The sequence below is a fragment of the Rhinolophus sinicus genome, chromosome 3 (assembly GCF_057876585.1).
Source record: "Rhinolophus sinicus isolate RSI-liver-muscle chromosome 3, RSI-T2T, whole genome shotgun sequence".
Lineage (NCBI taxonomy): Eukaryota > Metazoa > Chordata > Mammalia > Chiroptera > Rhinolophidae > Rhinolophus > Rhinolophus sinicus.
Window position 1 is genome coordinate 139,527,131 of NC_142503.1, and position 23,714 is coordinate 139,550,844.

The following is a 23,714-nucleotide window of genomic DNA, read 5'->3' on the forward strand; positions in this document are numbered from 1 at the left end:
GGCACTATAAGTTATCTCTGTTCATTATTCCATTTATTTTTCATTGGTTAGCTCGGCTACAGCTTATTTGTGTGGGCATCTGCATACGCTGGGCGGACTGATGCCTGTTTTGCACACTCGTCACTTCCAGGGCACTTTGGAACTTGAGGTGGGAGACTGGAAGCATAACAGAAGGTAAAGGAACTACCCCACAGAATAAAACTTATGCATGTTAAGTTTTGCTAAAGCAATGATAGTTTTTTTATTGCTGTCACAGGTCATCCCAGTTAAGGCAAACCTGTGATATCGCTATGTTTTTGAAGGAATATATATACCTGGCAATCTTTGTGCAGAAACATTGTTGCAACAGTTATATTTGCTGTTACTAGGTTATGTTGGATTTTCAAGACACATCCATTAGGAAGTAGTTCTCAAACTCTAGTGTGCACAAGAATTATGGAGGAGTTTATTAAAAATAAAAATTTCCAGGCCCTACCTCTAGAGATTTTGATTGTGTTGGTCTGGGTTAGGACCCAAGAAACTACATTTTTTTTTAAGGCACACTAGGTATTCTATGGATCACACTTTGAGAAACAGTAGGACTAGAAATATGTCATTGTCCCCCTAAATTTTATATCTACTTTTCTAGTTATTGCTACAAGATGTTAGTGATGTAAGTTCTTCAAATAGATGATAGTTGGTTTGTTAAGGTTAAAGTCTTTCTAAGAAAAAACATTACTTATTTGTTAAAAGCATATAGTTTACGTAAATATATAGAGAGAACTAAATATATATTTTGATAGTAACTATGTAAGTGTAGTAGATTAAGTATAGTTGGTATCATCTCATAATACATTTTGAAAAAACTATTTAAATGAAATCTTTTCAAGTATAGATGAGTGTCATTTCACTGAGTGTCATTTAACTATTATCAATTGCTGTTTAATTTATTAAAACCCAATGTTCTAAAGATATTAGGCACCCAATAAATATTTGTTGAGCTGAATATGTTTTCTTTCCATTTTTAATACTTCCGCCAATTAAAAAACAGCTTTACATTTTAGAAGGTACTTACTTATTTCAGTTGGCTTTTCTAGAATCCATGTAGGAACTACGTTTGAAGCCTATAATTAGTTGGCTACTGTAATTACTTTGAGCTAAGACCTGTCTATTCATGATTGTGAGGCTTTGGGCTGGGCTGGGATTACCTTTTACCAGACAGCCTTCCTCACCCTTGATCAGCTTCTTTATTTCTTATAAATACTACAGTTAACAAGTGATGTTAATTATGCAACCATTTTCTTTCTTTCTCTTTCCACCTGCTCTCCTGTGTTCCAACCCTGGGGTTTATCTGGAGTTTTACTGAAAGGACCTAACCTTTACCTGCTCTTATTAAACATTTAAGTTGTATTAGTAAAATAGAAGAGTTTTTTTAAAAAGTATATTAGTAATATTACAGTAGGCTTTGTTGTGGATGCAATACATCTAGAAATGTCCTTGGCTTAACACAACAGATGTCTACTTTTTCATTTATGTAAATCTGGTATGAGTCAGGGTAACTATTTCACTGGGTGACAAGGATTTAGACTGCCTCCATTTTAAAAGGCCATTATTTCAACACCTCAATTCCAGGGCAGGGAAGAGAGCATGGAGAACTCATACCCATTCTTAAATACTTTGGACCAGAAGTGTGATACATGTCACTTCTGTTCACAGCCCATTGGCCAGAACTAGTCACATGGTCCCAACCTAATACCAGGGAGACTGGGAAATGCAGGGGAGCACGTGGAGTATTTGGTGAGCACTATTGTTTCTGCCATAGTTAAAGTCACATTTCAATTCTAAAAGTTAGAAAATACAAAACTTTGGTTATTCTTTAATGAGTATTTTAAACTTTTATTGTGCATTTAGAAAATCAAGACAACTTTTGTTAATTTCTTTGAAATTATAGATATAAAGATTTAAAAGATGAGGGAAAGGTTTCTAATTGTGTTTATTTTAACATTTTATGTAGCATTGTTGATGGGATGAAGAACGTCAGGTATTAGGCTTTTGATAAATGTCTCAGGTTCAAAACAGTTTTAAAGTATAGAAATCAAATGAATTAATTCAACAAGCATTTATTTAAAACTTAAGGAGTGCATGCTATGTACCAGGCATTGTTCTAGGGCACAGTTCCATTCATTGCTCCAGTTAGATCCCAGTTAGATCCCAAATGCGAAATATAAAATGACAAGGGCAAAGGAAGAAGACAGAGAAACTATTATTTACTCTGTATCCAAATTCATTATCTCAGAAAGTATAGTTTTGTATTTTTACATTTGTTCTTATATAACATTTATGCCTCTTACAATATGAAATGACTAAATTGCCCTATTGTCCTCTGGTCTCTAGGTACCGAATCTTTGCTTTCGATCATGACCTCTTTAGCTTTGCAGATTTGATCTTTGGCGAGTGGCCTGTGGTTCTTATCACAAATCCAAAGTCCCTCCTCTATAGTTGTGCTAAACATGAACCACTAGAAAGAGTCCTTCACTCAACACACATCAGGTATGTAGCAATTTCTCAGAATTTACTTTCAGTTTGATATTGATGGAGAATAAATCATTATGACTGCATTACCATGTAACAGCGATGAGATTACCCACTTTAGTTGTCTCAACAATTAAACATTATATAAAGATAAATTGCTTACTGTGTATTCCAGTTCAGTTACAAAAATGTATTTTTTAAGCTGCTAAATTTTTTAAAACCATCCAGAAACCCATAATCCTACCATTATTACTTTTGTGTATTCCACCTTTTTATTTGCATGTTGTTACATTGCTATCATCATAATGTACATATTCTTTTGTGTTCTACTTTTAAAATTTTACATTACATATTTTTTTTCATTTTGCTATATAGCCTTCCAAAAACGCAAAAGCTACATAATCCTTAAGGAACTGAATATTCAGTTGCCATATGAATTTGACAATGTGAATTAGAGACTTATAAACATGAGGGCACTCTTTTTAATATATATACTCTGTTCAATTTTATTTTGAAAAGTAATACAACAACTACCTTTAGAAAACAGGGTATGGGATTATATGCATATCATCCCCCTCCACCTCTTACCCCTCAATAGAACTATTATTAACATTTTTGAATTTTCCTTTTCATGTATTCTCTTTCAGGCATGCTTTTATACGGTTGTATTCATAGGGCACAATCTATTCTAATTCCTACTTTTTTTATTTCAACAGAGAAAATGCACCACAATTTAACCATTTTCCTATCTTACTGGTGATCTTTTATATTTTTTCTAATTTGGGGATAAACATCTGATACCTATAGAGTCTTCCTTCATTTGAATAATTTCTTTAGAGTTCCAGAAGTGGGATTCTAAGTGAAAGAGTTTGAATTCCTGTATGACTTTTGATAAAGATTGTCCATTTACTTATTTTGTGTAACTAAAATCATTATTCCTTTTTTAAAAATTGTGATAAGATATACATAACATAAAACTTATCATTTTAACCATTTTTAAGTGTACAGTTCAGTGGCATTAAGTGCATTCATATTGTTTTACAATCATCACTACCATCCACCACCAGAACTTTCATCTTCCAAAACTGAAACTCTGTACCCATTCAACAGTAATTCCCTGTCCCCTCCTCCCCCAACCCTCTGGCAACCAACATTCATTCTACTGTCTCTCTCTATGAATTTGACTACTCTAGGTACCTCATATAAGTGGAACCCTTTTTCCTTTTAGGATTGGCTTCTTTCATTTAGCATAATGCCCTTAAGGTTCATCCATGTTGTAGCATGTGACAGAATTTCCTTCCTTTGTAATATTCCATTGTATGTATAGGCCACATTTTGTTATCCATTCATCTGTCAATAGACACTTGTACTTCTACCTTTTGGCTACTATGAATAATGCCCATATGAACAATGCTACTATGAACATGGGTGTACAAATATCTGTTAGAATCCCTGCATTCAATTCTTTGGGGTATATGATTAGAAGTGGAGTTGCTGGATCATATGCTAATTTAAGTTTAAAATTTTGAGGAATCGCCATACTGTTTTCCATAGCAGCTGTACCATTTTAAATTCCCACCAGCAGAGCATAAGGTCCCCAATTACTTTTTAAAACAGATACTAATTCACATATATATGGTGATGGAAGGAGAACTGACTCTGGGTTGTGAACACACTATGTGATATATAGATCCTGTATTACAAAATTGTACACCCGAAACCTATGAAACTTTAGTAACAATTGTCACCCCAATAAACTTTAATTAAAAAAAAAACAAAAAAAAAACATATACTACATGTTACCAGGTGATACAAGTGCCAATTTCACAGCATTCTTATCATTATTGGATATTGTATTTTTAAAAAGATTTACTACTTAATCTGGACAAAATGGTATCAAGCTGTTCTAATATACTCTTTTGATCACTGGTAAAGTGAAACGTACCTCATTTAGTCAGGTTTTTTAGTAGGAACTAGATATCAGATTTAGGTTTTATAATCTCTGGGGCCTGGCAAACTTAGCCTTGTTTGTGACATTCCTTCTTCTGGGTAGATAGAAGAACCAAATGAGTGGATGGGAACCAAATGAGTACATGGTAGGCTTGACATTAAATTAACAAAGTGAGATGTCTAACCTATATTCTCTGCCTATGAGAAAAACCAGGACTTCAGGAGTTTCTTCAGAAAGAATTTTGGATCTATTCCAGTTTTATTTGTCAAAAGAAAATTGATTTTCTTTTCTAAAAAGTAAAGGAAGAGTTCCTAATTTCTCACCAATTCAGGTTTGCTGAATTATACAACTCCAAAAGCCACCATTCACAAAGAAACCACATCATATGAACAATGGTCCCTACAGTATAATGTAATGGTTTTGCCTATACTTATATCTTTTTGGGTATTATAGGGTTATTCTCCTTTATAAAAACAATGGCAGATACCTAAAACCATGTGTTTTATATATGCTCTTATTTTAGAGTCTTGGCCTTTTCATTATCCTCCATTACTTCTGTCACAGTTAAGATTGATGGAGTTCATTTAGGGCAAGCTATTCATTTGTCTGGTCCTATTTTCACACTGAGGTGGAACCCAAGAAACTACAATAATAGGACACATAACATAGAAGTAATTGTCCAGGTAAGTTAGTAATTTTCAATTTGCTGTATAAATGATTAGGTTGTAACTACACTGAACTCTGATTTGTTTTTCAGTTAATGGGTAAAGATGAAACTAAGTTTAATAAAAAATTTGGATACATTGGATTTAGTATGTTCTGAAAATGGGCACTCAGAAGTAATGCTACTATTAGACAAAAATCTGGCGGAGAAAAAGAGGAGTGCGTAGCTACTGGCCACATTCCCCCCTTTTTTAATCCCAGGGAATCATTCATTTGTTTTCTTCCAACTTTTGAATAATGGGAGAAAGTTCCCTGATATACCAAAAGATAATAGAATAAGTCAGAAAACATGAATTTTTATGTATCCATGCCTCTGATTGATGTTTCCAACTATGGGAAAATTGTGTCACTATTTTGAAAGCTCTAGGACTGAGAATTTGCAAGGCATCAAAGGATTTTTTTATTTAAGGAGTATGCATTCATAGCATATGCAGTTAACAGTTTGCCTGGCCATATTCTGATTCAACCTGGGGGGCATTTAATTCACTAACACCTGACAGAGTAGAAAGTGATCATCGTTACCAAAATAGAGCAGTTTCATCAACATTATGAAACTCTTAGGAGATAGACTGTGCTCAGAAATTACTTTCTAAAAAAAAAAAAATAAAAATCTGTTAATTTCTACCACTTTATGATTTGATGACAGTTTTTAACTATTTAATCTTCTAATATTAAGTCGGTTTGAAGCATGAAGTAATCCTTCAGGAAACACATGAAATTATTTTCATTATCTTTTTTTTTTTTTGTCAGAGAAGGATTTTGAGCAGGAAGGAGCTGCTTACTAACTCCCCATAAGGAGATGCCAGACACTTACATTTTTTACTTAATCCACATAACAATCCTATATGGTGGGTAGTTTTATCCCGAATTCATGAGGAAACAAGAGAAGGCACTTTGCAATGCCAGCCATCTTTGCAGTGTTCTGCTTAGGAGGAAGAAGAGACACACGGGGAGGATGTGGAAGGAGGGATGGCTGGGGATGAACTCTTAATGTCTTTCATGTTAGAAGTTGGTCATTTAAAAAAGGCTTGAGGAACAAGTGCACCTATGTAGAATATTCCCTCTTTATAGTCATGGAGAAGAAGTAGGAGCAACTATAAGAGATCAGCTCACTTTAGGAATCGGGAACTCCCAAATCCTTGGATTGCTTCAGGACCCCAGCTTCTGCAGTTTTATGAGGAAAAAATCATATTCACATTCCTTGAGACATTTCCGGCTGCTTAGTTGAATCCTTAATAAAAATGTGAAACACATATCCTTTTTATATGTTTAACATTTCTTGCAACATTATTGAAGTATAATTTACATACAAAACACTCTACATATTTAAAGAGTACAATTTGGTGAGTTTTGGCATACGTATACATCCTTGAAACCATTACTGCAATCAATACAATACATCACCCTCAAAACTTTTCTTGTGCTGTTTTGTAATTGCCTTCTTTCCACTCTCATTTCCAGGCAACCAATGATTTGTTTACTGTCTGTATGTATATAACTTTAAAAAATCTACTGAATATTAAATAGGGTACCTGGTTCCCTCATTCATCAGTGGGAAAGTTCTGTCCTTTTAAATACAGTATACTATATAAATAGTTTGAGAAAAAAAATCTGTGCGAGGTGACATCAATTTATTATCTTGTATTTTACCTACCCACTACATTTATTAAATAATCTATAGGTTCCAGGCAGCGCAGCGGCAACTAGACCTTTAGATCAATTTCCAGTTTGCTTCCTGAGCTAGTAGCATCAACATCATCTGGGTACTGGTTAGAAATGCAACCTCCCAGGTCCCATCTCAAACCTATGAACCAGAAACTCTGCAGATGAGACCCAGCAATCCATTTTAACAGTCTCTCCAGGTGATTCTGATGTACAAAGTTTGAGAACCAGTACTTTAGAACATTGTGTCTACTTTGCCAATTTAGAGATGCTAGAAATTTCTATATCTGAAAATTAAAATCTCTGCTTTAAAACAAGAATTTATTATTTAAGAACATTTTGAGCAATCAAAGTTTGATAAACACCAGTACGAGTTCTTTTCACTATAAATAAATTTTTTTATGATGGGAAATTTTTTAAATATGTGATGCAGATAATGCTATAATGAATTCCCATTATCTATCAGCCAACTTCAACAGTTATCAACTCATGACCAATTTGTTTCATCTATACCCCATCCACTTCTCCCTGCACCATGATGTCATTTTATATGTAAATATGTCGTATGAATCACTGAAAGATAAACACTTTTTAAAAATGTAACCATAATACCATATCACACCTGAAAAATTAACAGTAATTTCTTGATATCAAACTATTGAGGCAGTGTTCAATTTTCCCAATTTGTCATATATGTATGTATGTATGTATGTATGTGTGTGTATGTATACACACACATACATATATATTGCATTTGGTTGGTTCAAATCAGAATTCAAACAAAGCTCAAATATTGCATTTAGTGGATTTGTCTCTTCAGTCTCTTTTAATTTGTAGATTCCTTTCCATCCCTATTGTGTTTTTTTCCCTTACAATTTATTTTCTTTGGAAACTGGATCTTCCATCTTGAAGAGTTTCCTATATTCTGGATTTTTGCTGTTTGATTTGCATCTGTTTGGTTTTTTTTTAGCAAGAATACTTCATTTGGTGTTTTATGCTTTCCTTAGAAGACTGTAATATCTGGTTGTCTCTCTTTTAGTAATGTTAAGATTGACCAATGTATTCCAGTATTGTTAACCTTATCCAATGGTGTGCTGGTAAACATTTAACAATCAGCTTGGGGAAGGTTTGAGGAGGGGGATCTGGCTTTGGAGTGTTTCCCTGATTTATACCAGTTTTCATAATATAAATACTCCTACCACAGCTGGTTTTAAACTACCAACACAACATCAACCAGCCTGCAAAATTCCTGAAAATGTACCAATTGGCCCCTGTGAACAAGTGAAGTCAGCTCCAGCACACTGCTGGCTGATCCCTCCGTTCATTATGAAGGACCCAATCAGCTTTTCACTAACGGATTTCTCGCAGCTATTGATGATTTTTGCCTAAATCCGTTATTTCATCAGAGTTATAAAAAGGTAACATTCAAATTGTCACTCCTCATTATAGGAGTATTAATTAGAATGGTCCTATAAAGAAAACATTTCCCTCATCTATTTGGTACCCCGATATAGAGTTCATACAGGAAAAGCAAGATAAATTCTTAGTTCTTCCCCTTCCCCTTTCTAAACCAGTTTTCAGAATAATGAGTTGCTTTTCTAGCATCTGCCAAAGGTAACCAAATGAGTCTTTTATTTTTAATATCATTATGAATTCAACATTTAAGAAAACATATTTGGTAGGTTTCAATCCATTTCACTTATTCTGGGTTTTTTGGTTTTTTGGGTGTTTTTTTTTGCACTTATTCTTTGGATGCTTAAATTGTTCCATCTTTGGCTAGTGGGAGCCTCTCCAAGTTGGTCACTAAGTCCTTTGATACAATCCTAGTAGTCATCATTAGTTTTCTTGCTCTCTGGTATGACAAGATATTCCAAGCCCTTCTTGTGTACTTCTTATTCAAGAACTGGAATCAGCCATTTCTCTAAAGAGCACTGGTTCCTTGTAGTGAAAAACGGTATTTTAAGGCCACAGTCGGCACTAGCTAGCTCATTGCTGTTGGTTTGTTGCTTTTACACCTTTACATTGAACATAGGGAAATACAGATTTTTTTTTAAAGAGAAAGTACATGGTGATATTTCCAACTTAAATCTAGAATTATAAGGTTTTAAAGAAGTTCTATTTAAGGTGCTTATGGGAAGAATTAAAAGTACATGAAAAAATAGCATGAGAGTTACTTCTCTGCTGTGCTTTTAATTAGGATTCTGATGGAAGACGTAAGAGTGTTCACCACATATTTTCTCTTCAAGAGGATATTCATCTCCGATTTGACCCTCTGGCATCATTTATTCTTCTTACTGACCACTGCATGGTGGTAAGTAAATTCAACTAATAGTTATGAGTGTTTTTACTAGGTTTGGTAGGTCCAGAGTCATAAATAATCATGTGATGAGCATGCTGACCCTTATAAAATGAAAAGTTTAGTTATTCATCTAGAAGAATAAAATATTTTTATGTTGATTTGAATTAAAAGAAGCAAAGTCATGGACAAGTAATACCTATTTTGGACCTAGTTCTAACCAATACCATAAAACCAGGATAACTGAGATAATTATAGGGACTGTGCTAAGTTGGATTAAGGGTCTTTTAAAAATATTGTTTCTTTCTACATAAATAATAGTGCTAAATATAGAAAACTTGGAAAATTTAGAAATAAAGTGAAATCAGTCCCACATAATTCTTTTATCACATTACCCATTATAACCATTGCATTTGTGATTATGATACTCTGTTTATTTTTCATATATACATTTGTATATGAGTTTTTAATATAAAGTGGTAAATATACTTTTAATCCTCTTTTGTTATCTGATTTTTTCCCACTGAGGAATTTGTTTTAACTATTGTCTCACATCAGTTTATATTATTTTATGACATGATGTTTATTGGCTGCATTATATTGTCGTAGATATACCTTAACCACTTCCCTATTGTTGGACATTTGTTTCCAGTTTTTTCCTCTACTATACAAATACTGCTGTAGACTAAGTTTTTACATATATTAGTTTTTTGGGGGATATATTCCTAGAAGTGAATTGCTGAATGAAAGAGTAGACACATTATATATTTCACTTAATAAATATAATTGCACAAATTACTTGTTATTTATTATATTAATTGTTTCTGTCAGTAAAACATAAGCCCCATGAGGGCAGGCATCTTTGTATGGTATACCTAACACAGAGTAGGCCCACAATCAATATTTCTTGAACAAATGAGTTTTTTGTTTATTTTTTTTTAAATGTGATTTACTCTTTTTTTTTAATACTTAGACGTTTATCATTTATAAACGTCTCACACTGTGTGAACACCTCTCGCCCCATCTACTATCCCTCTGACATTGCACAGAGCCATTACATTTCCACTGTCTCTATTCCTAATGCTGTACTCCGCTTCTTGTAAGTATATGCATACATATATATATATATATATATATATATATATATATATATATATATATATAAAATTATAGTTGGCATTCATTATTGTTCCACTTCAGCTTCAGGTGTACAGTGCAGTGATCAGGCATCTATGTCATCCCTGAGGTGGTCTCCCAAATGGGACAAGTGTCCATCGGATACCCTACAAAATCTTTACAACATTATTGATTACATTTCCCAAATTAATTTTCAAAACCCCGTGGCCATTTGTGGTTACTGACTGTTTTCTAATCCCCTCACCTTCCCCCTTATCCCCACCGCCCCTCCCATCTAGCAACCCTCAGTTTTTAATATATATTGTCAAATTATCTTCCAGAGAAGCTGTGACAATTTATAGTCTATTTCCCTCAGATCTCACCTTTCATGGGTATTAATAAAATATACAAAAGATAATATACACTACAATGTAAAAAAAAATTTAAACCTCCTTTAATTTCACCTCTCAGGGATGGCTTTAGTATATATACACTTTATGTGAGTACATACACTAAAGCTATCCCTGAGAGGTGAAATTAAAATGTGCATTGATTATTATTTAACTTGCTTTTATTGTGTTATTGAGTTTTTTAAAAACATGACTAATGGACATTTGTATCTCAATTTTACAATTTTTTCTGTGTCATTTATTTTTCTTTTGAAGATTTTTAATAGTCACTTAGATCAGGGTTTGGAAACTGATGTTCTTATGAATTACCTGGGAGTATTAGTACAAGGGAGATTCTAATTCAGTAGGGCTGAGGTGGGGCCTGAGATTTTGCATTCTTAACAGGCTCAAGGTGATCCCAATGATGATCTGGGGACTGTACTGTGTTTCCCCGAAAATAAGAACTAACCGGAAAATAAGCCCTAGCATGATTTTTCAGGATGACATCCCCTGAACATAAGCCCTAATGCATCTTTTGGAGCAAAAATTAATATAAGACCCAGTCTTATTTTCGGGGAAACACAGTACTTGGAGAAACAAGGACCTAGATTACATGTCTCTTTACTGGTAGTTAATCACTAAGTGAATGACTTCTTGACGGAGAAAGCAAAAGAAAATGCAGTCTCTGTTCACTCAGCTACAATGTGCTGTTTTTCTTTACTCTTATACCACTTTACATAAAACAAAACAAATTATGCTTCTAGTACAATGAAAGTAGACTATTTTAATGTGATCACTTTATATAACTATATAAAATTACTTAGTTTTAACTTTTGTCTGAGTATCCAAATTCTGAAAGAGTAATGCTGAAACAACTTATAATTTTCGTTTTTGGTGGATCAGATGTTTGATTTTCTTTTACCATATATTTTTCTCCTATAGTCATTTCTGCTAATGGTGTCATTTCCACTTTTGTTAAGGAGGCCATTTTAAAAACTTTAATTGAAGCTGAAGCTGTATCCATGTATCTGTTTCACATTACCATCTATTTCTCTGCAGGCCCGAGTCCTTTTTGTGATGACGGTGCTGATCCAGCTCTCTATCCTCGTTACTTTTAGGTATCAAGGATGTCTAGAGCTCAAAGGTTAGACATGGTTCCTTTTATGCTTAGAATACTTTATTTTAAACTATCACGGAATGTCTTCACTACCACCAATTGATAAATATACATCGTCTTTGCCTGAGCTCTGTGAGATGCATCCTTCAAACTATCATACCTTTTCCACAGTACTCTTATCTTAAACAAAAAAAAAACAACAAAAAAAACTGAGGGTAAAAGCGATCAAATATATGGTGACGGAAGGAGAACTGACTCTGGGTGGTGAACACTCAATATGATATATAGATAATGTATTACAGGATTGTACACTTGAAACCTATGTAACTTTACTAACAATTGTCACCCCAATAAACTTTAATAAAAAACAAAACCACAACAACAACAAAACCCTCAATTTTCTGCTGCTACCTGGCAGTAAAATTAGGCTCAACCAAAATGGGGTGGGTGGGAATCACAATATAGCTCAAAATGACCAAGCATTTCTGCCAGACATTAAAGATCTTCCATAATCTGGTTTTATCTACCGTGTTTCCCCCAAAATAAGACCTAGCTGGACCATCAGCTCTAATGCGTCTTTTGGAGCAAAAATTAATATAAGACCCAGTCTTATTTTACTGTAACATAAACCGGGTCTTATATAAATAGTATAATATAATATAATATAATATAATATAATATAATATAATATAATATAATATAATATAATATAATATAATATAATATAATATGAGACCGGGTCTTATATTAATTTTTGCTCCAAAAGACGCATTAGAGCTGATGGTCCGCCTAGGTCTTATTTCAGGGAAACATGGTAACTAGCCATGTCTTCAACCAGTTACCTGTATTTCAGCCTAGATAATTTTTCACTGTTCCCTACACATACCATGTTCATTTCTGTTTCTGTGCTTTTTCCCAGGCTATTATCTAATTTAAATTACTTTTCTAAACTTATCTAAATTTTATCATCCTTTAGGGTTCACCTGAAACCCTCCTCAAACCCTCTTTTTCCGTACTATTTTCTGCAACCATTCCAGGTCATAATGAGCTGTTGCTTCTCTGAATCCTTATAGTCCTTCTTGATGTTTAATTGATACATACCGTGTTTCCCCAAAAATAATACCTAGCTGGACAATCAGCTCTAATGCGTCTCTCAGAGCAAAAGTTAATATAATTCATATTGAATTAAATTTTCCTTATCCCTTCCTGGATTGGGTGAAATGTCTGGGATCAGGGACTGATTATGGGGGAGGGAAGTACTATAGTAATGATTAAACAGTAAAATGGTTAACTGAATAGGTAGTATACACATCCTACTGAATGTTTTCCTGCATATATATATATATATATATAACTTCTATGAAAAAGTTCAAGAAACATTATTGAACACATGTATTTTCCTGCTCATAATGTAAATAAATAAATGTTTGAGGGAGGGTCCCAGCCTCATGTGGTGATAACAATATCTTTGTGTAGTTATTTAAAATTTACAACATATTGTTACCTGTATTATCTAACGTAATTTTTACAACAATCCTGTGAGGTAGGTATTATTGTCTCCATTTTAAAGATTAGAAAACTAAGGACTGGGGAGGTTATATCGTCTAATAGTCTCATAGCTAATAAGAGAGAGAGGAGAGACTCAAAACCCTTCTTCCACCCGCAGGTCAGTTCTTTTCTTTAAACAACACTTCTCAACTTTGATGACACCTTAGCATCCCCTGGGGAACTTTTAAAATCTCAGTGTCTACACAGCACTAATAATATTATATCAGAATATATAGGGGTAGGACCTAAGCTTCAGGTTTTTTAAGCTCCCCAGATGGTTCCAATGCATAGTTAAGTCTGAGAAGCATGGCCCTAAAGCAGTATTTCTCAGTCCTGGTGGCTTAGAATCACTTGGGTTGCTGCCTAAGCTCCTGGCCTCCTCCGGCCAGTTACATCAGAATCTCTGGAGGGTGAGACCTGGGCATGAGTATTTTCTAAAAGTTCCCCCAGGTTATTCTAATGTGCCAAGTAGAGAATCATTGCTTAAAGTTTAAAGCATAGCTTCCTCTAAGGCTAAAGGTTGTTTAATTGAAATGAATAATAAATGTTATAGGTGGATACGTAGATTAATACTTTGAGAAGTAACAGGCTAGAACAAGAAAGAAGCGGAGAGAGGAGTGAATAGCAAGCATGTAACACACAAAGTGAAAAACATCATGCGTTATCAGGCTTTGTGTGAAATTCACTTCCTACCCTCTGCAATTCTAAGTGAATCGACTTATCAGAATTCCTGCCAACCTATGAATTTAAAGTGCTCTCATCTGTATAGTTACCATATAACAAACTATTTGTTGACTATATGTAGTAGATAGCCAGGGAAATCTTCTAGAAAATATTATAAAGAAATTGAACTTTGTATGTGTTTACTGGATTTTTCAATATATATTCTCTTTAGGACCTCCAGGATTTATTAATTTGACCTCATTTTCCCTTCATGTCTTGAGCAAAATAAATATCTTCTACTATTCTGTGTTGTTGCTGACTCTATATACAGTGCTGGGTAAGTCCATTAGGAAATCTGAGATTGTGAATTCTGCCATAGAATATATTGAGAATTTTGACAATAGAATCATTTAGGCTCTGGAGAGCATAACAAACGGCGCATGGTTCCTTCGTAAGTCATTTCCTGGGGTATGCTCTTGGGAAATAAAGTTCTTTCCTACCATGTTTAAAGGACATTTAGTTAACTTATGGGTGCTAAGAAGACCATTGCAGAATTTGCATGGAAATATAACAGAAGATACAAGTTCAGCTTAATTGCCATCTCCTCAGAGCAGTCTTCTTTGCCTACCTTAAAGTTTTGCCCTCTATTTCATCATGCTTTTTATTTCCTTCATTACTTTATCACAATTTATGATTGCCTTCTGTGTTTATCACCTCTCCCCTCATTAGCATACCATTGATGTCCTATCTGTTTGGTTCACCTCAATGTTCAGTACTAAGCACAGTGCCTACGGAGTATGTCGTTCAGTGAATAATTTACTAATGCATGGCTCCTGAAAACTCAGCCGAGAAAAGAAAGAAACTGAGATGAGTAGAGCATGTAGGCATATCTGAGCTCTGCTGTTATATTAATTATTATACCCAATACTTACAAAGTCACTTAGCCACTTATGGAAGCAGAAAGCACAGTGGGTCTCTTTTTAAAGCTTTTTACTAACGTACCTTAGGGACTAAAAGTCAGTTAGGCTATTTGTTGTTTAGTTTTTGTTTCGTACTTTTATTCCACCTTTGGACTTTTCTTTGCTCATTAGTAACTCTGACCAGAGAACACAAAGTAGTAAAAAAAAGAAATATGACATTTTACAATAATGTATAACAAGCTGTGACAGATTCCCCGTGGAGGCCAGTTTTCTTGTTGGAAGATAGGTTGAAGCTGTTTTAGACACTTGTCTTACACTAGGAGGCAAAGCAGTGATTTGGTTCCTGGCTGTAAAAGAAAACATTAAGAGGGGAGAAGTTGCTCCTCTTTTAAAAATTGAAACTTGAAGGGAAAACACTTTTTTTAGGCTAATTTTTATCTAATGGAGTTTACGTGATATATATCTGAGAAAATTATGTATGACTTTCTAAAGCTGAACTCTGAACAGGAAATTATGGTATTTGCATTTTGGAAAAGGAAGTCTGACTGTCCTTTAATCATCCTTAACAATATAGTAGTTCCAGAAACCTGGATACTAAGAAGGGGCAGTAAATAATAGTAGGCAGAAGAGAAGTCATTCTGGCATTACAGATGAAAAATTAAAATAAAGAAGCAAGTTAAACTCTGCACATGTTCACCCTGAGTATGTAGTTGACGTACAAAGCAAAGCCTATGGTTCAGCAAGAAAAGGCCAGAATCATTCATTAATATTAATCAAAAAGAGAAGTGCATTTTAGAAAGATGAAAGTGGTTGAAGTTTTATAGTTTAAAGGAGTAAATCTCAGTTATCTGGAAAATTAATTTCTGAGGAATACCTCTTTGCTTCTTAAAGGAAATGTTAATGCATTGTATTGAAGTTATTATTGCAACAAAATCTCTTAATCTTTGTGAATGTACTCCAGTATGTTTTTGGAATCTATAAGCTACATATCTATTCCAGGTATAGCATGTACTCAGATAATTTTATAATCAGAGAAATATGGAGCAGAGGAGCAAATAGCTGGTTAGCTAGGACGCTGGGTGCAACATAGAGATTAGCAAAGAAGAAAAGCTATGCAAATAAAATGCTTATAGATGAATGGTCTCATATTTCTTCGTTATTCCTGTAAATGCATCTTGTGATGTATGTAATAGTTATATTACAGAGTCATAGTTATGTAATCTTCTTATTTCTTCTCCATTGCCTCTTTAGGACCATGGTTTATTGGTGAAATTACTAAGGGCAAAATAGGTTGCTGCTTTTCCTTTGGGATCTTTGTTGATGGGCATTTCCTACAAGGCAGTGTAACATTTATTGTTGGAATTCTCCAGGTAAGAAGTCAGAAATGCAATTTAAGAACACCTTAGTTTTGTTGGACTAATTGTATAACACATACGCATTAAATCCCAAATCCCAAATTGAACACCATAAATCATGTTTCCTAATTTACTGGCAGGGAAGACTTTAATAGCTGGTGTTTTGTTTGCCTTTTGCATGCTTCCTAAGCTCTTTCTTCCACTATTGTCATTTAAACATCTAAAATATATTTTTGGCAGGCAGGGTTTATGAGAGGTGAAAGTGATTTTGGTTTTTGTTGTTTGTTTCACTGAGCTTTTCATTGACAAAAAAATGAAACAAGGGACTCATGATAGAATAAATGATAGACTTCTGGGCAAAACTGATTATGATAATGAAGAAGGAAAATAGTTCAGCGGGAGGAAAGGAAAAATAGACATACACAAAAAGTGGGTTAGCTATCCAGTGAGAGCTGCCCTGGGCAAAACCAGACCTGGGCGTTCCAGTATTGTCTTATTAGTACACTTCTTTGAGAAACACTGATATATTGGTTTACATTTGGATTGAGATGCTTTTAAAACAAACAAACACATAAACAAAATCCTGACCTGTAGCAAATCTCTAAATAGTTTGAAAGGTATTTACCTTTTTATTTTATTTTATTTACCTATTTATTTTACTCACCTAGTAGGACCAATGGACCAAAATCTGGAGGTGATGATCTGAAGTTTTAGAAGAGATCCAAAAACATTATTCAAAATGAGTTCACAGCCTCATAACAGGGCACTAAAACATGATCAGCAGAATTAGAGATAAACAAATAGAGAAGACCTCTGCAAACACTGACCATAGGCCAGAACATTCTCTGTATAGCAGTATTTCATATGTACATATGTCCTGGATCCAGTTCAATTTTCTATTATGTAAATGGAAGTTGTCTCTCAGGAGCAATCTTACACCAAGTAAAACCTGAGCCTTACCAAAGGGTGGGTTTATATTCATATTTGAATAAGTAGTACACTGATGATGGATTTTATGTATCATCTAGGCCAGGGGTGTCCAAACTTTTTTCAACGTTTTTTACCAAGGGCCATATGCGGTAAAATATACAAACAGCCGGGCCACTCACTCGAGGTGAAGTACGTATTGCCTCACCTGGTTTATTTAAGTAAACTAAATATATTTTTGGAATTTGCTGCGGGTCAATTAACTATGGATTGCAGGCCACAGTTGGCCCGTGGGCCGCAGTTTGGACACCCCTGATCTAGGCCCATGACTTCTAAATCTATATCTCTGATCTGGACCTTTTCTCTGCATTTCAGGTACCTATATCTCCACCTACCATTTCACATCTTCCTTTAGATATCTAATAGGCATCTCAGCTTCATAGTATATCTCTTATAGGACCTTTAATTTCTACCCACAAAATTGTTCCTAGTTTTTGCAATTTTAATAAATGGCTCTCCAGTTCATGCAGTTTCTTCAGGATGTATCCTCAGTTCTTCTCCTTCCCTTGTACCCTATATCTAGTTCATCAGCAAGTAATATTTTGTTTGCTCTACCTCCAATACATATCTTGAATCCACCGCTTCTCTCCATCCGTGTTGCTACCACCATAGTCTAAATCATAATTATTTCTTTTCTGGGTTACTGCATGACCCCCCTAACTGGTCTTCCTACTGCTGTTTTTGCCTCCCTACTGTCAGTTTGCCACAGAGCATCCACTGTGGTCCTTTCAAAACCTTAATCAGCTCACTTCTCAGCTTAAAACCCTTTAAACAGAGCAGTGATATGATCTTGGTCCTGCCGACTGTCCCAATTTCCACTTGGCTCATCATATTCCAGGCCCATTGGCCTTAAATAGGCCAAGACCTCTCCCACCTCTGGGATTTCACTTGATTCTTCTGTCTGGAATGCACTTCTTTCCACTGACTCAGGCCTGTCCTTTGAGCCTCAGAGAGCCCATTTCCCAGTTGCCTTCTCATGACCCAGTTATTTCCTTCATTGAATTTCTCATAGTCTATAATTATCTTTCCTGTTTATTTTATTTATTTATTTATTTGGTTTTTCTTCTCCCTGTTAGACTGTAAACACTATGATGCATCTTTTCTGACTTGTTCACCAGTATGTCCCAAGCCTAGAGCATAGCAGTGCCTGCCACCTAATGGGTGATGAATGAATGATACAGCAGTTAAACTTGGATTATAACTTAAATCTTCTAATCTGTATTCCAGTACTCATCATGCTACTTCAAAGAAAAATACAAAGAAAAAGAAATATTGATACCCAAGACCCCCTCACTCTGCCAAAAAAAAAAAAAGGATATGTATGTGTATTCACACATCTATTCATTTCCACCTTAAACATTATCAAGGGCACCTGCCTTTACGATGAAGAAAAGGATACAGGCAGATATATAACTAACTGCAAGTCAACTGTTTTTAGTGTTATAACCAAGTGTGATCAAAGCATAACGAATCAGAGGTAACCCTCAAGACAGAAAGCAACATATTCTTAGGAGCCACCAATAATGTATTAGACCCTACCCCGACCCCTCGGAGGACTTGCTGGTAAGCTAATGGTTCTGTCCTGCTCTTCTTTCTAGTTGGCGTTTTTTAACATCCCTTTGATGGCTTACCTGTGTTGGAGCTTGCTGCAGCGGTGCTTTGGTCACAACTTCAGGTCTCATCTCCGTCAAGGAAAACGCTTGAAAATTATACCTGTTCACCTTCTTATGTTACTGCTGTACATCTGGCAGATTTATTCCTGCTACTTTCTTCATATGACATTTGGAACTCTAGCGTTTTTCTTTTCCCCTTTAAGGACCTGGTTGACATTGCTGACACCTGTTCTCATTCATTGTGTGTGGACACGGAACTCCGACAAGCTTGGAACCTTCACAGTGCAGTTAAAAAGCCACTTGAGCTCCTGAAAGCCATGTCTCACCATCCACCTCTGTAGGCCTCTGCCCCAGCAGCAGGTGGAAAGCCAGTATTGGTGGGCACGCTTCGGGGAGCTGCTGCTCCTTGGACGCCTGGGAGTTGAGGAAATTACCCACTAGTGATTCCTGCAGAATGGAGTGCAGAAAAGTCTCCAAATAATGCCATGATTCCTTCCTTCCTCAAGAAAGCAAAGGATTGATTTACTTTTGTGAAGAGAAACCCTGTATCTAGATCTACAGGAGGGCCTGGATGTGTATGGGCGCATCTGCAGCCCAGTGTTTTTAGGTTTACCTCATGTAAAGTACCTAGCACAGTACCTAGCTGTCAAGGGTGCCACTTTAGGGAAAGAGAACCAGTGTGAACTTGAGCCTGACCCTGACTACCCTTGAGCTATTATTATAGCTCCCAGTCTCTATTTTCTGCTTCCTGAGTCGGGTGTGTTTTCAACCAATCAAATAAATGAATGATAAATAAGAAATAACCCGGACTGGTCCTTGCGTGTGCGGCCGGCCTTGGGCCTGTGGGAGGAGGGCGGGGTCGGGGGAGGAGTGTCAGGCGTGACCCCGCCTCTGGAGAAGGAGGGGGCGTGGCTGGGCCGCTGGGGCGGGGCAGGTTGTTGCCGGAAACTAACTCAGGTCTGTGACGCCCGGAAGTGGAGCGACTATCGCTGTGTCTCTGGTCGCTGCTGTGGCGTCTTTTGTCTGCAGGCCCCAGGCGATCTGCTGAGATGGCGGGCGCAGGTGCACCTGCAGCCGCGATCTCTACCCTGACTCCGCCTTTGGAGCAGCTCCGGCTTTTAGCCGGGGAGCTGCGGTTGCTGTTGCCCGGAGTGCGGGGTGAGCGGACGCTGTTGGGCCGGGCGACCGCAGGGGCAGCCTTGGGTCGGGAAGAGGGCAAGCTGTGGGGCGGGGACCCGGGTGGAGGAGGTGGGGGGCCGGAGGTGTGTCCGCTAACCTCTGCTTTTCTTTTGCCACCTGGCGGCCCACACGCCACGCACACCCAGTCGGCGAAGCCCGGGAGACCACCAAGGAGTTCAATCGGAAGACGTTTTGGAGAAGACTCAGTGAGTGCCTGTCCTGTCTTCTCCCAGCGTCCCAACCCCTCCCCCACCCGCCGTTCTCTCCCCCCCCCCCAACGCATCCTCTCAGCGGGGATACCTCACCATATACCCTCACAGGTTGTAATATAAAACATTGATTTTTGGAGGTGTTCTCTCTACGTCTAAGGGTGTAGAGAGAACGCGTTATCTTTAAAGTCCGTGCAGCAGCTGCAGCCTTATCCTTTTGGTACTAACATATTGCCTCCTGCTTCCTCCTTTGTCATCCCCCCACCCCCTCCAGATGAGGCAGCTGTGAAAGTGTCAAGGGAAGCCACGACTATGACCGAGGTCTTCTCTAGACTTCCACTGCCACTGCCGTCCTCACAGGTGGGCTTTACTTTCCTGGAATCCTTGCGCTGCCTTGTTATTCCTCAGGAATCCTCCCATTTTCTTTCCACCTTTTACACTCAAGCCATGGGATTTATTCTCATCTGTCATTAATAAGACTGCAGTTCTCACCCCACAGGATTGTTGTGAAGACTACATTGCCAAGTGCAGTACTTGGCATGGAGTAGGCAGGTCATCTAAATAGTATTGGTTCATTTTGAAGTGCATCCTGGTTATTTCCTTTCTGATAATTTTTTTTAAGCACCTGCAGTTTGTTTTCACATATATGATCCCCATCTGACAGATGAGTAAGCGGGCTCACAGGCTCAGGTTAAGGTAATAAGCAGTGGAATTAGATTTTAAATTAGGATCTATCTGGTGTCGGAGCTACATCTTTTTTGTTATATTGCATAATACCCTTTTTACATTGAATTATTCTTTATGTTTAACCAGTAACAATTATACAGTATAAAATTCAAAAGATATCAAAGTTAAGTGTGCTAAAAAGTTTGTCTCCCCTCCTCAGTTCCTTTTGATTATTCATATCTATTCTAAGCGTATGCACATTTATGTGTATATGCCTGCTTCTTTTCACACGAATGATATGATACCATAAACACTTTTCTGAACCTTCTTTTGGAAAAAAATTAGCAATATAGCTTGCAAATTGATTCTCAGCAGCACATACAAAGTTCATTTCTTTGTAATGGCTGCATGGTATTCAGTAGAGTACATGTGCCTGTAATTTATTTAACCAGTACTCTATGTGGATATTTAAGCTGTTTCCAACTTGTAGCTATTATAAACAGTGCTGTGGTAAATTGCCTAATACAATATTTGAGTATGTGTGTAAAAAAAAAAATCCAGGGAGTGGAATTGCTAGAACAAAGAATTTATACATTTTTAATAACGCTTTATTATAAAACGAATGAAAATAAACATGTTGACTGTGATCAGGTATGCCCTATGCCCAGTTTTTCTAGAGCGAGGTATACTTAATTTGGGATAAGTTTATTTAAAAATGGCGTACTCATTGCCTTATTTGATTTTCATAGTCAATAGTTTCATTCTCTTTTTCAGTCTATATATCCAGATGTTTTGAAATGGAAAAATATCTTTGCTGCACCTACAATGATAAACTCGCTCCCCCTACATAACTCAGAGATCTGTGATGAGGGAACAAGAGATGAATTGTATAAGAGCACTTTAAAAGCTTTGCAGGGCCGGCTCGGTGGCTCAGGCAGTTAGAGCTCCATGCTCCTAACTCCAAAGGCTGCCGGTTTGATTCCCACATGGCCCAGTGGGCTCTCAACCACAAGGTTGCCAGTTTAATTCCTCGAGTCCCGCAAGGGATGGTGGGCTGCGCCCCCTGCAACTAGCAATGGCAACTGGACCTGGAGTTGAGCTGCGCCCTCCACAACTAAGACTGAAAGGACAACAACTTGACTTGGAAAAAAGTCCTGGAAGTACACACTGTTCCCCAATAAAGTCCTGTTCCCCTTCCCCAATAAAATCTTTAAAAAAAAAGAAAAGAAAGAAAAAGTTTTGCAGAAGAAAGTCAATATTTTTTTTCAAAGGGAGTAATAATATTATCTTATTTTTCTTATCTGCCAACTCTTTTCTTTCAGATACACTTAGGACTTGCTCCTAAAATTTACAGTTAGTAAGATACCATGAGGAGGCAGTATAGGACTATTTTTCCATACATGTTCAGGTCAGTGGTTTCACTCAGATGAAAACTTAGAATTTGGTTTTATTTCAATTATATATATTTGAATCTCAATTGCTTTCTTAGAATCTCAGCATGTTAGTCTTACTGATGAATGGTTTTGTTTGTTTTAATTCCAATTCCACATGGACTGGTACTTTTATAAAATGATGTGTTTGGTTGTTGAAGCAATGTCAAATTACCATAAAAGTTTCTAAACACTCTCAATCATTGTACTTATCCATCCCAGACTGGTAACAAACACTTTATGGACTGGCACCAATCTCTAGACCACATTTTACATAGAACTAGCTTAGAATTGAGTAGCAAAGTGAGGAAAAGGAAGAAAAGAGAATGGCAGTGACTGCTCAGTCAACATTGAGCATTGTAGAGTCCATACTAATTATCTTTAGGTATATTGTGTTCCTGTTAGAGAGACAAGACACCTGGTTAATGGTCTAAAATGGGATTGGCAAACTTTTTCTGTCTAGGGCCAGATAGTAAATATTTCAGACTTTGCAGGCCAACTAATCAACTCTGTAGTACAAACACAACTATGGATAACATGTAAATGAAAGAGCATGGCTATCCCAGTAACACTGTTTACAAAAATTGGCCACGTACCTGATTGGCCTGTGGGCCATAGTTTGCCAACTCCTGGTCTAGGATAAGGTGACTGTTTCACAGCAGATAAGAAGAATAAATTTTTCCAACTGCTTAATATTTTATTGAGTTATCAGCTCAGCAGCTGGTGTCCAGTTCACTCTTCTATGTTATGAAAATAACACAAGGCCTAACTCGTAATAAGACTTCAGAAAGTGTTTGATGACGCTGTCCAGATGTCTGCTCTCTTTTGTCTCTCTTCCACAGTAGAAGGGTTGACCACATCCAATCCATTTTTTTTTTTCATTTTGAAATTGGTCTATTGCTTCATAGGAAACCCAGAGGTTCTGTGAACAGGTCCGTGCTGCCATCAAGGCAATTATTGCAGTATACTACTCACTGCCCAAGGATCAGGGTAAGCCGCTATGTACACCTGAGTGTTGATAGAGTAGATCTGTGCTAACATGACGGTTTGTGTCTGGAGACTTACCTTTTCCTCAGTTTGATCATGTGAGGTAACTTCTCCCACAAAATGCAAAGATACTATGTTGGTGCAAAAGTAATTGCAGTTTAAAAGGTTAAAAATAATTGCAAAAACTGAAATTACTTTTGCACCAACCTAATAATTTTATAATGTAAGTAACTTCCATCAATAATCCTTTAGATACAGGTGCTGTATTCCCATCTTCCCTGACTCTAAGGTTTTAGAGCCTTGCCTGACTCTAAGGTTTTAATTCTCATTGGCTCTTGCCTCTCTAACCAATTTTAACCACCACAGACGTTGGCTGAATCTCAGCCAATACC

General features: G+C 36.5%; 2 protein-coding genes across 8 annotated transcripts in view; both read left to right on the forward strand.

Annotated features, from left to right (window-relative positions):
• TMEM62 (transmembrane protein 62) overlaps window positions 1-19,654 on the forward strand; it is a 29,704-nt gene extending 10,050 nt beyond the window's left edge. For 3 of the 4 annotated variants that reach the window (XM_019725383.2, XM_019725384.2, XM_074327854.2), the window contains 8 exons: window positions 52-174; window positions 2,374-2,529; window positions 4,986-5,145; window positions 9,045-9,158; window positions 11,708-11,792; window positions 14,209-14,313; window positions 16,148-16,266; window positions 18,837-19,654. In XM_019725383.2, the coding sequence (XP_019580942.2) occupies window positions 52-174; window positions 2,374-2,529; window positions 4,986-5,145; window positions 9,045-9,158; window positions 11,708-11,792; window positions 14,209-14,313; window positions 16,148-16,266; window positions 18,837-19,163 (1,189 nt within the window). In that variant the 3' untranslated portion in view covers window positions 19,164-19,654. The remainder of the gene's footprint in view (window positions 1-51; window positions 175-2,373; window positions 2,530-4,985; window positions 5,146-9,044; window positions 9,159-11,707; window positions 11,793-14,208; window positions 14,314-16,147; window positions 16,267-18,836) is intronic. The other variant, XM_074327853.1, reaches the window with a different exon arrangement.
• A 138-nt stretch (window positions 19,655-19,792) lies between these two features.
• Window positions 19,793-23,714, forward strand: part of CCNDBP1 (cyclin D1 binding protein 1) — a 68,624-nt gene continuing 64,702 nt past the window's right edge. For 3 of the 4 annotated variants that reach the window (XR_012494771.2, XR_012494773.2, XR_016020850.1), the window contains exons 1-4: window positions 19,793-20,009; window positions 20,177-20,236; window positions 20,514-20,599; window positions 23,244-23,325. Coding sequence is in view for 1 of the 4 variants with exons in the window: in XM_074327852.2 (XP_074183953.2) it covers window positions 19,901-20,009; window positions 20,177-20,236; window positions 20,514-20,599; window positions 23,244-23,325 (337 nt within the window). In the remaining 3 variants the exon portion in view is untranslated. The remainder of the gene's footprint in view (window positions 20,010-20,176; window positions 20,237-20,513; window positions 20,600-23,243; window positions 23,326-23,714) is intronic. The other variant, XM_074327852.2, reaches the window with a different exon arrangement.